This window comes from Eurytemora carolleeae, unplaced genomic scaffold (genome assembly GCF_000591075.1).
Source record: "Eurytemora carolleeae unplaced genomic scaffold, Eaff_2.0 scaffold375, whole genome shotgun sequence".
NCBI classification, from domain to species: Eukaryota; Metazoa; Arthropoda; class Copepoda; order Calanoida; family Temoridae; genus Eurytemora; species Eurytemora carolleeae.
This window is the reverse complement of record NW_019396277.1, coordinates 97,424-110,818: the sequence shown is the minus strand read 5'-3', so window position 1 is coordinate 110,818 and position 13,395 is coordinate 97,424. Positions and strand designations below refer to the sequence as shown.

Sequence of the window (13,395 nt, the reverse complement as noted above, 5' to 3'; positions counted from 1 at the left end):
TGCAGTACACAGATTTGAGGGTAAATAACCCCAATAACCCCCCTTATATCCGCCACTGTGGGCGACAACAAGAAAGATAACCTCCTTAAATTTTCAAAATTTTCATTAGCTTTGAGATTTTCACATCAATAATAAGCTTTATATAAAATACCAAATCATTTAAATCATTTTTCAATTAAATCTGAATGTTTTACTAACGAATAATGCGCAGGTTGATCTATAGATGTCTCTACCGTCGTCAAATCAATTTCCAACATGGCTGCTTTTTCAGCCACCGGCCACAACTTAAGAAATCAAAACAAGAATGTTTCTTTTTGATTATGCGAAAGGATCGATGGAGTTGCTGGATTCATGATTTGAGCTATTGAGGTATAGAAGTGATCGAGTGAATCCATCTAATTTTACAGTTACAAAGCTAGCTTCGTGAACTCTATTTTAAATCCTAAATCCTAGAGGTGTTATAATGCTAAGTGAAGAACCTATATATATACCTAGGAAGCTTTAGAGGTATCAAGCTATGGACCCTAATGCCTGGCAGGCATATCAGGCCGCTTACTCAAGCAGATTTAACTCAGGTAAAGCCCTTGAACATAGTGTGAAATTGATAGTTTTGATCTTACTTAATAAAATATAGGTAACTTCCTGGTTAAGATTTTTGGACCCTTACTCCCCCCCACTCATATCAATTTTGTACATGGATCTCATATGTAACGTACATGGATATCATTGGTCATGTGGCCCCTAGCCTGTCCTAGCCCGCGGCGCTTCGCCTCCTAGCCTGTCGTAGCCGCAACGCTCCGCCCAGAAATTGTCTAAACCTAACCTAACCCAAATATAACAAAATAACAAAATAAGTAAAAGTAATTTTACTGAACATTAGTGGGTTGTGCAAAATTGGTAGGAGGTGGGGGGGTTCCAAAAATTATATATTAGAATACGACTTTTGCCCCCCCCCCCTGTTAATTCTGTACATGGCTTTGGTTCCTGTCTACTTCCAAAAATCGTATAGTAGGAAATTACCGGGAAGGGGTCTAAAACTTATTTTTGTTAAATAAAATACAGGGTTACCCACAAAATATGAGACTGTAAAGACGATCTGAAACTAAATATGACATATCCGAGGTCAAATTATGTATTCCTACATTTACGGCCTTTCAATGATGGGACAAAGAAAGAAACAAGTTTAGAATTGCATGGAATCATGAATATAAGGAAACAACCAGTGTTGATTCCGTTCACTCTTTTCTTCTGTCTCATCCTTTTTGGTATGGTAAGAAATAACAGATTTGTCTAAAGGAGCTCGAGATGAACCGAATCCCTACGCATCCAATCCTGCATCCTTGTTCCTCGCTCATCAGCAGCTTAGAGAAGTAGCTAGCCAGCATTATCAGGTCTATTCATCTATTCATCTAGTCAAGTTTCCATACTTTCGTAGATTCATCTAGTCGTCTTTATCCATTCTTTAAAGTCTATACCATACTCATCTTACTCATCTACATCTATTCATCTAATCTAATTTTCTAATATTCTAATGTTAAGAATTCTCCGTGTGTTATAATTCGGCCAGTCATCTATTCGTGTCTTCTTTGTTACATATTTTTGTCTAATCATATTTTTTTATTCTCATTTTTTATGTTTACACCTGTATTCATGTTTTCTAGTCCACGAATTTAAAAGCGTAAAGAAATTCGTCTATTCTTCGGTCATACTAATTACACAAATAATTCTTCTTTTCGTTTATTATTAAATATTGTCTATTTATATAGATTTGTATAATCTATTAATAAAAATTGTTTTAGAATCAAATCTTGCCTCCTTCGTTGGTCCATGCGGCTGCAAATAATAAGTCTCAGCTCCATCAGCAGGTTTAAACGATAAACATAGTACCCATAGGTGTTATATGGGGGGGGGGGGAGTTCAGCACACATTGGGGTGACAAAATCCCCTGGAAACCATAGATTTCACTGAAGCAGGGGGATGAGCCCCTATCGTCCCCCCCCCTCAGTACGCCTCTGATAATTCCATCAAGAGTTGGGGACTCCCCACCCCCCCTCTCCAAAAAAATACCTTGAAAACATGTATTGTGTAAATTGAATGTATAGAGAGGAGCTGGGGAAATTATTATTTTTGACAACAGAGGGGGATGGTCATTATGTAAATCATTGAACTTTAGTGAGAGAAGGAACCAAAAACTTAGAATTCCATTAAATAATTAAAAAAATTAAACCCCTAAGAAAACAAGAAAAAGTCGTTAGTTTGCATTCAATGAAATAACATTCTGTAGAAATATTTCTTGTTGGTTGTTGTTGAACATTTTGAACAGTATGAATATCGTTATTATTAAAAACTTGATAATAAAATGTTTCTTTTACGTTTAGTTTTTTTTCATTATCCAGTAACTATTATTTTTTAGGCTCTGGCCAACTTGAATCAGATGACGGGGGCAGGTATTCTCAATTCCTCCGCCGCGGCGTGGAAGATGGAGGCGGAACAACCACGCCATGAACCCCGCCGATCCGTTATTGAATCCAAAAGTAGTCAACCCGCCTTTCCAGGACAACCGCCACCGTTACAGGTGATAGATGTAAAAAAAACCGCCGTTTCGTCTTTTTACCGAATAGTTTGATTCAGTGTAATTTGGAAATTATTTAATTTAATACAAAAATCACTTTTTTGGTAATTCTCCGCCCCTCCCCGTACCCTTTAGTAAAATAACATTGTAGAAGTTAATCAGTGGCAGATACAGGGGTACAGTCAAGGTTATAATGCATGGGAAGTTATTTTAGAGGTGTGCGCATCTTTTGTACTACAGTGTACTTTCTTGGGGAGGGTAATGTAAACACATGACGGATGTCGAAGCCTGACATGGGATCCATCTTTCACATAAATAATCAATGAAATATTCTGGTCATAGGAAACTAGTATGTGAATTATCAAAATTATCAAAATTTAATGCTTTTAACCTCCTCGGATACTAAACGAACACGATTACATCTATTCTTGTTTACAAATTCCGATCAGAGAGAACTGGTTTCAATATGTGCGTAGAGTATACGCAACTGCAATTAACTTTCCTTGCATTATAACCTTGAACTCAGTGGTTTAAACTGTAATAGAATAAAAATAGATTTGCTTTAAACTCTTGTTGCAGATAGGTGAATTAAAGGCCGATTAAGAACTGAAAAACTTGTGTTGAAAGCTCTTATAGAAACAAAGTTATAAGACATTAAGTTATGTACTTTTGTGATTTTCAAAAGTTATATCAAACTGTAGCTATTTTTGAAATTTTTTTTTTTAAAAATTGAAGCAAAGTAAAATTTTAGCGTAAAAATAAAAAACCTTAAAAATATTTTTTTTTAAATTTAAGAATTTAATTTATTCATTTACGTACATATTATTATGATGTCTTTTAATTTATACATTTACGTACATATTACTATTATGTCTCAAAAGTGGCAGATTTGCAGTTATGATTCTAAATCACAAGTTATCTCTTTCAAAATAAAAGCAAATTCACCTTTTTTAAGATAGCGAAATATGGTTAGCAACCATTAGTTTTACAGAGTATCTGATTTCTAGTAAAAATTGTTTAAAAGTTATAGCCTGTTATGTACTGATCTCCATTAAATCTGATTTTTAAGCCACTGTGAGGGGTGAGCAATGAACATGGGGGGGGGGGAAGCTACGGAAAATAGAGAAAAAATTCTTGTATTCACCCCTGAAATTAGTGTTTATTCCTACAGAAATATTGGGATTCATATTTTAGATATAATTGGAATTGGAATACAAGTTTTTAATTGTATCATTTTGAATCGTTGACAACACTTTGTTTTACATAAATAAGACTTAAAAACCTTAGAAATTGTTGAAATAATATGAAAGATAAAAAATCCTTATTTAGGATCGATCACGTGACAGTCCTTTATACCCTGGTCAACCCCCTCCTCGACAGTCCAGTCAGCCTCGGTCCCAGTCCCATTCTTCTCCAGCTTTTCCAGGGATAGTCCCTCCACAGTCCCCAGTCTACGGAAACCATTATAGTCCTCATCTCAATAGCATGCTTAAGGGAAAGAAACCCTAGTGCAAAACAGGGAAATTATCTGTCTTAATAAACTTTAATGTGTGAAAAGTTAAAATCTAGTTTTTAGTCTTAAGTCATTAATTTTGACTCTTTTTGAGTCTTTTAAGTCAAAAAAAATTTTCGCCTGCGCCGCGATTTTTTGTTCCTAATTATTAATTTTTTTGTTCCTAAAAAATCTTGCCCCCCCCACTCACTTAAATCCTGTATCCGCCCCTCCTTGTGACACTCTTTGGTTTTCTTGATTTTTGTTTCCCTGTTTATGCAATCCTTCTATCAAGGTTTCGTGGAAAATAAAGGGGAATCGTTTTTCTGACGTCCTGGTACAAGCACCAATACTTTTGACCAGTTTCTAAACTCCTTCAAAAATAATTTTTCTCCGTCAATGTGTTTATGCGGAGCTGTAAAAAAGTAAAAAAAAGTTTGAAGAATTTTGTATTTTTCCTATCAGAATATTAAAAATACCCTCGCTATAAGAAGAAGATTCTCTAAAATGTTGGTATATATTTATCATATAAAATGATAAACTTGCGTCAAAACAACATCAAAGTTATATTTTTTTAAATTCTATTTTTGCATCGACACAACCTATGATGATCATTATAGGTATTTTATTTCATGTGCTTCAAAACCAAAGGTTTTTTTTGACAAGAAGTTTTCTCCTGATTTTTTTATCCATAACTTACTAGTTTCTTGATTCAAATTAGAACTAGGATGTATATGTATAGTATTCTCCCGTCTACAGGCCGATAATGATAATTATTTCTTGGGTCGACTGCAAAAGAAGCTTTTATTTATACAAATTTTCCCCCCTATCATCTTTATTTATTGTCCAGGATTACCAACGGGAACGGGAGAAGGAGAGACAGGAACAGGAACGGAGAATAAGAGAGGAGGAGAGAAGGGAACAGGATAGAATACGTAGAGAGCAGGAACGATTAAGACAGGAGCAGGAGCACAAGCGCCGTGAACAGGAACGAATACGAGCGGAGCAGGAGAGGATGCGTAAGGAACAGGAGGATAAACGGCGGAGAGATGAGTACGAGCGGCGGAAACGGGAAGATCACGAACGGCGGAGGAGGGAAGAACAGGAAAGGCAAAGAAAAGAGCAGGAAAGAATAAGACATGAACAGGAACGAATACGAGAACAGGAGCGGATACGGCAGGAACAGGAGAGAATGCGAAAGGAGCAGGAGAGAATGAAACAGGAGCAGATGGAACAGCAGACGCTTGAAGAGCAGCAGCGTGATCTTGGTCTTGCTCGACTAGGAGCTCTTGGTGCGCTCAACGATCTCGGGGATCAGCACGAGATAATGTATCAGGATGGAGGAATGCAAGATCAATTCAATAACTCAACTATCAACTTTCATGAACTAAACATGCTAAACCAGAGTCGGAACAATATCCTGATAAAAGAGGAGCAAAAACCCTTGAATAATTACAATCCATGGATAAACCGAGCCAATGAACTCCTGGACCTTAGCTCAGGTGACTCCAGGGATACCCAGGGTCAAGAGGAGGGGGGGTTCATACCCCAGATCCTCATGAACCCCTGGGACCCCCAGCAGCCCCCTATGATGACCCTGGCTCCTATAGCAAATGCTATGCAGCAGTATCAGCAGCAGTGGTTAACACAGTATCAACAGGTTGGTTAATATAAAAAGAGGCCGACTTTAAAGAATTTGAGCCGCGGCTCAAATATGGTTGGTTCCACTTAAAATTGAATTGTATTCAATTTTCAAGATTTAAGCTGGCGCTCAATTAAAACCGATTTTTGACAGATTTAAGCCGCGGCTCAAATTCATTTTATTCGGCCTCAGGACTGTTCAGTTAGTTAATTGTAAAGTTAGTTGTTATTCAACTTGACTTTTCATTAAAGTAAATTGAGATAATCCTTTCTTTTGACGGAAAGTGTTTTGTAAAAATGGTTTAAAAAATTTGCAGTTTAAAATTGTATCGAGTAACAACAATAAAAATTATTTTAAATAAATGAGTTTAGAATACTTTTGAGTAGAGGTTAATGGGGTACTTGTTCCTCAATCAAAATTTTAGGCAAATTGGTCGAGGGGTTCTGTAAGTCCATAAATCTTCCCTAATTTAGAAGATTCATCTTGAGGTTAATATGTGGTTAGTTGGATGCACCTAAAACTCTTGTTTTGATTTTTTATCTCTCCCGTAAATAAGAAATGTATTGATAATGATTATTAAGGCTGCAATGACGATGAGTGATGAAACCTCAAGCGGTGGAAAATGTCGAGTTGTGTGTATTCCTCCAGAAGAGGAGTTAGGCTTTCTAATAAATCTCCCGGCACCCTGTAATCTACTCTTTCAACCACCGCCAGAAGTCGAGAGTAAGTATTTCAGCATTGCTTAGGATCCGGATGAGGATCCGTTGGATCCCCAACATTTTGGCTTCCTGGATCAAGATCAACAAAAAAACTGCAAATAAATCTTTTGCTCTCAAAACCCAAATCTGAACTGTTGGAAAAAGAGATATTATTAAAAAATTTAATTATCTCTCTGAGGTTCATCAAGTTTTAGCATAAAAATAAGCAAAAATAGAGAGGAAAACATTATCAAATTCTTTGTTCAATAAATCAGTATATCTTAAGGAAATGTTCACGACCATGATCCGGATTCATTTTTTACAGTGCGGATCCAGGATCCGGATTCATTTTTTACAGTGCTGATCCAGGATCCGGATTTATTTTTTACAGTGCGGATCCAGGATCCGGATCCATTTTTTACAGTGCGGATCCAGGATCCGGATCCGCATCAAAATCAAATGGACCATTAGCACTGTGTGGTGAATCAGGGTTGTATAGTTTCTTGAAAATATATTCCCCTTTGTTGGAAAATTTTGTTTACCCAGATGTTATGTATGTTTGCGCGGAGTGCCAAATTTGTTAGGGTTTTATTCGCTATATTAAGGAGGAAGATGATGTTTAGGGGTAAAAAAAAAAAATAAAATTTTGTTTCAAAGGGTTATCAATATTGCGCCATATGATATTCAATCAAGCCAGGACAGGCGTGATCGCTGTGGCCAGGAAAAGCATAGGGTGGCGGTGTCGTGCCCACCAGAGTTCTGATATTCCTTTCCACTTGGTTTGGAAACCTGATCCCTCAAAGTTAAATTAAAAAATGATTGTTAAAACACTGCTCATGTTCGTAATTTTCCATTATCTATTCATATTTTAGAAGAATTCTATCAAAATAATTTTGTACAATTTTAAATTCTTCTGAAAAAGGAAAAATAAATTATATTTTAAAAATTCATTTAAAATCAGAATTGGAAGAAGGACTTCATTTTAGACAGGCTTATTATTTTTACGTTTTTTTTTAATGATGAATTATTTTACAATTTGCTATTTGGTGAAGTTTTTTAAAAATGTCTTTATAGCATAATAATATAGAATATAGAGGGAACACGCAAGACAATGGTAGAAAAAAAAAACAATATTCCCATCATATTCATATATTATACAACCTAAAATGCCCGACGAAAAAATCGAATTTTGAATTTTTGAAGAAATATATTTACATGTATATATATATATATGAGCGAAGAGCTTTATTATATAGAATGAAGAATATGTTTGAAACCGCTGAATACCGTCAAGATTTTTGTTTTTGATATTTAGTTTGTTTTATTCAATGTAAAAAATGTACAAATGATCGTCCTGAAACCATTTTTTGTCTGGAGTTGTAGATTGTATACGAAGCGGATAGCCAATAGCCACCCTTGCTTGTGATATTTAAATAATCGATTCGAAAAAGACCAAGCTTTAAATCTTCAAACGGGGTGAATTAACAAAAAAATTCAAATTTTGTTTTTAAACTGTAACGAGGAAACTTTTAATGCAAGATGGACAAGAGCATTTCTAAAGAAAAAGTTTCAAATATTTCTCAAAATAAGTTAACTTAGACTGTTAATTATTTTTCCTATTTTTGTTGACTATTGATTATTTCAGGTTTAAAGAACGTAGATTCTCCATTTCTCGTGACCTACCAGAAGTTTATTAAGGAAAACACATTCAATTATTCTTTATTTATTCAGCTGGACCTGATGTCCCTCTTTCGAGGATTAATTTTACCTTTTGATTGTGTCCACAATCTTTTTGCATCATTTGTGGATTTCCAACACTGATAAGATTAGTTATTGACGAAATAATGAATGTCTCCTAGCTCATGTTCATAATTTTTGTTTTTATTTTGTCAAAAATCTGTTTTCTGTTTATACAAAATGAATAATGATAATGCCGGATACCAGGATCCTGAGGCTGTGAAACTAACCGAGCTTTCTGAAGCACCTGACGAGCCCCCAACACCCTACCCTGGTCAATACTCATCTACCCCAACTACAGAATATGGACCTACTCCAGGTAACTACCCTCTGAAATGAACAGACAGAAGGACCAGCTCCTTCCTAACCCCCCCCCCTGACATGAACCTAATCCTGGTACCCTCACTCACCCCTGATATAAACCTACACCCGGTAACCCCCTCACCCCCTGATATGAACCTACACCCGGTAACCCCCTCACCCCCTGATATGAAACTACACCCGGTAACCCCCTCACCCCCTGATATGAAACTACACCCGGTAACCCCCTCACCCCCTGATATGAAACTACACCCGGTAGCCCCCCGGCCACCATCCCCTGATATAAAACTTAACCCGGTAACCCCCCCCCCCACACACACACACACTCACTCCCTGATATGAATCTAAACCTGGTCCCCTCACTCCCTGATATGAACCTATACCAGACATAAGACATTGTTTCTTGTGAGTTGAGTTGCATAATATGATTAATTATATTTTAGCTAAGAAAATGTACATCCCACCCTATACACCTAAAGCTACAATAAAAAAAGAAGAATCGGAATTCAAACTCTCAGTTTCCGGATTCTCAAGGTATTTTTTTCTACCCTCTTTACTTGTAAATTTTAAACGTCACAAACCTTTTTTTTAGTAATTTATAAATTCATATTCATTCTTTTTTTCTTCCATCATGTAAGTAATGAGTTTGTTGAAACATGAGTAAATAATAAATAATAGTTTAAAAGATGAATTACTCTCGTCACGTGGAAAAAATCATGATCCCGAGAATTAATAATTCGCAGTTTTTCATTCATATAAAATCCTAGGTCTTCAGAACAGCCCGTCAAACCTTCAAGACAAAATAATAGGTTAGTGATTTTAACATGACTTTTCACTAAAATTACAGACACTAGTAGGGTGTACCTTTTTCACAAAAATTTGATATTTTTTGATTTACTCGTTTTTTTCCGTTCATACAATTCCTCTGACTCGTTTGTGGTGAATCGTTAACAGCTTTAGTGTAGAGGAAAAATACCCCCCCCCCTCCCTCCGAAAGAAATGTTCATAACATTTTGTCTATTGCAAAATAAGACAATATTTTTGAGGTATGAAAGTTTTAAATAAAAATTATAATATTATTTGTTATCGTGAAGATACGAGTATCTTACAATAAGCCATTTTGTTAAATTAAATCATTTACTTTTTGCACTGAAATAAAAGGATTAATCAATAAAAAATCAGAAAAAATTATGTATATAAATAACAAGTAAGATTAGTAAGATTTAAACCATTTATTTTAATTGTAAAGGGAGTGACCGGCAATTTATGGAAATAGAACTGAGAATGAAGTAATGTGGAGAAATTTTTTAGGATTCATTTGAGACATAAAACGTTTTAATGGTGTATACTGTATAATTACTTAGTTTGAGCCAACGAGGTTAGAGTGATAATGTACGCTAATCTTTTACTATTTGTATAGGCCATGAATTATACCGAGAGCGTACTGCATATTTGTGTATTATAAGGGGATTCTGACCTAACCTATAGTATATTAATAATAGAAAACAGTTGTAAGTGTACAGTACAGCTAACTGAGCACACAGGTAGGAAACTGTTACTCCCCCTGGTTTGAACGCAAAATCATCCATTGAACAATCTTTTTGGATTATAAAGATAGAATTTGTGCTCTTGCTGAACAAATATGCACTGAAAACGTCTCGTAGGTCTCGAATAAATTCTAAAAAATTCACCGCAATACTGAATTTTCAGCTCAACAATTTGTCTAGCCAGTCACTTCCTTTAAAAAGTCAGTTGGAATTTTTATTTTAACACCCTTTATACAGGGTGTCTGGTAGCCAGAGAGGAAGCCAGAGTAAGGAGAATGGGGCTATGAAGCATCAGTCCCCCGGGTTGAAGAAGAAGTCGAGGAAGGAGGAGGAGGAAGAGGAGGAGCCCATCCTTCGCAGAGAATCGTCCAGAAGAAAGGCAAAAGAGCAGAGTAAGGTATGAATATGTAGCGTCTCAGATCTGGAGCCGTAAAAAGGCTCTCTGGATCCGAATCCGCAACATTCAGGCTCTCAGTATCCGGATCCGGAAATATATGATTTTCAGGGAAAAGTTCTTAATTTTTTTCATTATAAAGTATCGAAAATTATTGAAAATTTTAGTATTTACCCCTCAATCTATTTTAAACATAGAGGGACATGCAAACGTAATGCAAAGATGTAAACGCCCGATTCACATCAGTACTTACATGAATGATGTTTAAAGTCGAGCGTCAGGGAAAAGTTATATTAAGCAAACTCCGGAAAAACGACTACCGGACTGAAAAATTCCAAATTTTTTTGTTTGCTGAAACTTTTTTAAGAGACTTTACATGTTTCTGAACTTTGAAGAATAAATCTGAAAGAGAAACGAGAATTAAAAATAATCAACTTTTAAGTTAGACAAACAAGAATATCTTCATCCTTGATCAGACAATGGTTTAAGAGTACCGTTGTGAATCGGACTTGTCGCTCAATTAGTTGAGGGCTACTTGAAGTTAGGTCTACAGTCCCTTTAAAATTTCGGAAAGATGATAAATTTTTATCAAAAAATTTTTGAGGGAGTTGTTTGACAAATGAAGGGTTAATAAAACGATTAATTGATTGACTGACGGACTAACTGATTTATTGATTGATTGACCGATTGATTGATTATCTGAGTGTTTTGATCCAGGAGACCGGTCGAGGTCGGAAAAGAGATTCCTCGGACGACGAGGATTTCCATGTTCAAGATATTCTCAAGAAAAACAAAATGAAGAAAACATTTCCGGACACTTTAAAGGTTAGTTTTAATGCATTGGAGTGATCAAGGTTATAATGCAAGGAAAGTTATTTCAAAGGTGTACGCATTTTTTTGTACTGCAGTGTACTGTCTTTGGGCGGAAAAGTAAACACAAGACGGATGTCACAGCCTGGATTGGAATCTATTTTCACAAAAATAATCAATGAAATATTCTGGTCATAGGAAACTATAAATGTGAATTTTCAAAATGCTTTTAACCTCCCCAAATACTGAACGAACACCGATGCATCTATTCTTGTTTACAAATTCCGCCCAGAGAGAACTGGTTTCAATTGTACGCAGAGTATACGCGACCGCAATTATCTTTCCTTGCATTAGTACCTTGGGAGTGATCAAGTTATTATTGATCACAAACGCTAAACGACGGCCGAGAACGCCTACCTTTATTTAAATAGATGATACTACTAATAATAAATATTTAATTTACATTTTTTCCAGCCAAAACCTAATTTTAAGCGTCTAGAAACCTTCCTTGGGTTCATGTGATAAACCCAACTAATTTGGGCAAGATCGGTTCAGCCATTTTAATGTTTATTGGATCGGTCATAGTCAAGGGTAATGGTCGGGCATAGTCTTGAGGTTTAAAGGGATTATGGTCGGGCATAGTCTTGAGGTTTAAAGGGATTATGGTCGGGCATTGTCTTGAGGTTTAAAGGGATTATGTTCGGGCATTGTCTTGAGGTTTAAAGGGATTATGGTCGGGCATTGTCTTGAGGTTTAAAGGGATTATGGTCGGGTATAGTCTTGAGGTTTAAAGGGATTATGGTCGGGTATAGTCCTGAGGTCCTGAGGTTTAAAGGGATTATGGTCGGGTATAGTCTTGAAGTTTAAAGCGATTATATTAGAACATGGATTATCGTTGTAATTTCAACTGACAATCCTATTCACAAAAGTAACCTCAAAGTAAGGTTTAAATCGAGGGGTTGGGCGGATTACATAAATATATTTAATATTTATATTTTTAGGTTCCTGGGAAACAAGTTTCAGCGGAGAGTCCGCAGCTCAATACTAGTTTACCTGACACCCCGGAGATCAAGGTTAATATTTAACTTTATTTACATACTAGCTCAAGTGACCGGCTTTGCCCGTGGAATTTTAATACAATTGAAAAAAAAATCGAATTTTAAGAAAAAAAATTCCAATTTTGAAGTTAAAAAAATATGTCGAAATGTTTTTAACCTATGTTACAATATATATATAACAATAACGAAGCAGAAATACTACATATTTGATAAATTCAGAAATCCAAATTAGCCTTACATTATCAGGTCTTCTCCTCAACAGAAAGAAACACACGTAAAAAAACTTTTCCGACCCCTTCCTTTTGGCAGTATAAAAAAATAAGAAAAATCTACACAATCGGAATTGGTACACATCCTCAAACGGAGGCTGAAAATAAAGAAATGCAATTATGACCAGTAAATAACATTTTAATGATATCTTTTAACACCAATTAACGGGCTTGTAATTACCTATTTTAAAACTGAAAAATGTTGTAGCTATCTTCAAAAACAAAAAAAGGTGGAGCGATCTGAAATATAGAGGCCTTCCTCAAAATCTCTAAATATCGGAAACTTTCCGGAGCCATATACATTATTTACGGTTATTTAAGGTTATTTACTGTTATTTACGGTTATTTACGGTTATTTACGGTTATTCACGGTTATTTACGGTTAATTACGGTTATTTACGGTTATTTACGGTTATTTACGGTTATTTACGGTTATTTAAGATTATTTACGGTAATTAATCTTTGATTTTTGTTGAAAGATTTGAGATAGTTTTAACTTTTTAGAGTAATTATGAATTATCAATAATTTCAATTTCCCGCTTAGATTGGAGAATTCATGGTGCTCAAGAGTGATGCCGGGGATCCGAACGCGGCATTGTGGAGAGTAGATGGTAAGGACCGGGGAGTAGATGGTAAGGACCGGGAAGTAGATGGTAAGGACCGGGGAGTATTAGGTAAGGACCGGGGAGTAGATGGTAAGGACCGGGGAGTAGATGGTAAGGACAGGGGAGTAGATGGTAAGGACCGGGGAGTAGATGGTAAGGACCGGGGAGTAGATGGTAAGGACCGGGGAGTAGATGGTAAGGACCGGGGAGTAGATGGTAAGGACCGGGGAGTAGATGGTAAGGACCGGGG

The 13,395-nt window shown here is 36.0% G+C and overlaps 3 protein-coding genes across 3 annotated transcripts in view; all 3 read left to right on the top strand.

Annotated features, from left to right (window-relative positions):
* LOC111699975 (uncharacterized) overlaps window positions 1–223 on the top strand; it is a 3,520-nt gene extending 3,297 nt beyond the window's left edge. Inside the window, exon 4 of the mRNA XM_023470776.1 lies at window positions 212–223. Within this exon, the coding sequence (XP_023326544.1) occupies window positions 212–223 (12 nt within the window). The remainder of the gene's footprint in view (window positions 1–211) is intronic.
* A 93-nt stretch (window positions 224–316) lies between these two features.
* Window positions 317–4,537, top strand: LOC111699973 (uncharacterized). The gene is made up of 6 exons (XM_023470775.1): window positions 317–575; window positions 1,297–1,391; window positions 1,800–1,865; window positions 2,414–2,575; window positions 3,902–4,055; window positions 4,530–4,537. Exons 1-6 carry the CDS (start codon window positions 518–520, stop codon window positions 4,535–4,537), a joined length of 543 nt encoding a protein of 180 aa, XP_023326543.1. The 5' UTR covers window positions 317–517.
* A 278-nt stretch (window positions 4,538–4,815) lies between these two features.
* LOC111699983 (mediator of RNA polymerase II transcription subunit 12) lies at window positions 4,816–10,431 on the top strand. Its single transcript, XM_023470790.1, has 7 exons — window positions 4,816–5,724; window positions 6,288–6,429; window positions 8,050–8,102; window positions 8,349–8,460; window positions 8,906–8,996; window positions 9,230–9,271; window positions 10,247–10,431. Exons 1-7 carry the CDS (start codon window positions 4,831–4,833, stop codon window positions 10,410–10,412), a joined length of 1,500 nt encoding a protein of 499 aa, XP_023326558.1. The 5' UTR covers window positions 4,816–4,830; the 3' UTR covers window positions 10,413–10,431.
* The last annotated feature ends 2,964 nt before the right edge of the window (window positions 10,432–13,395 follow it).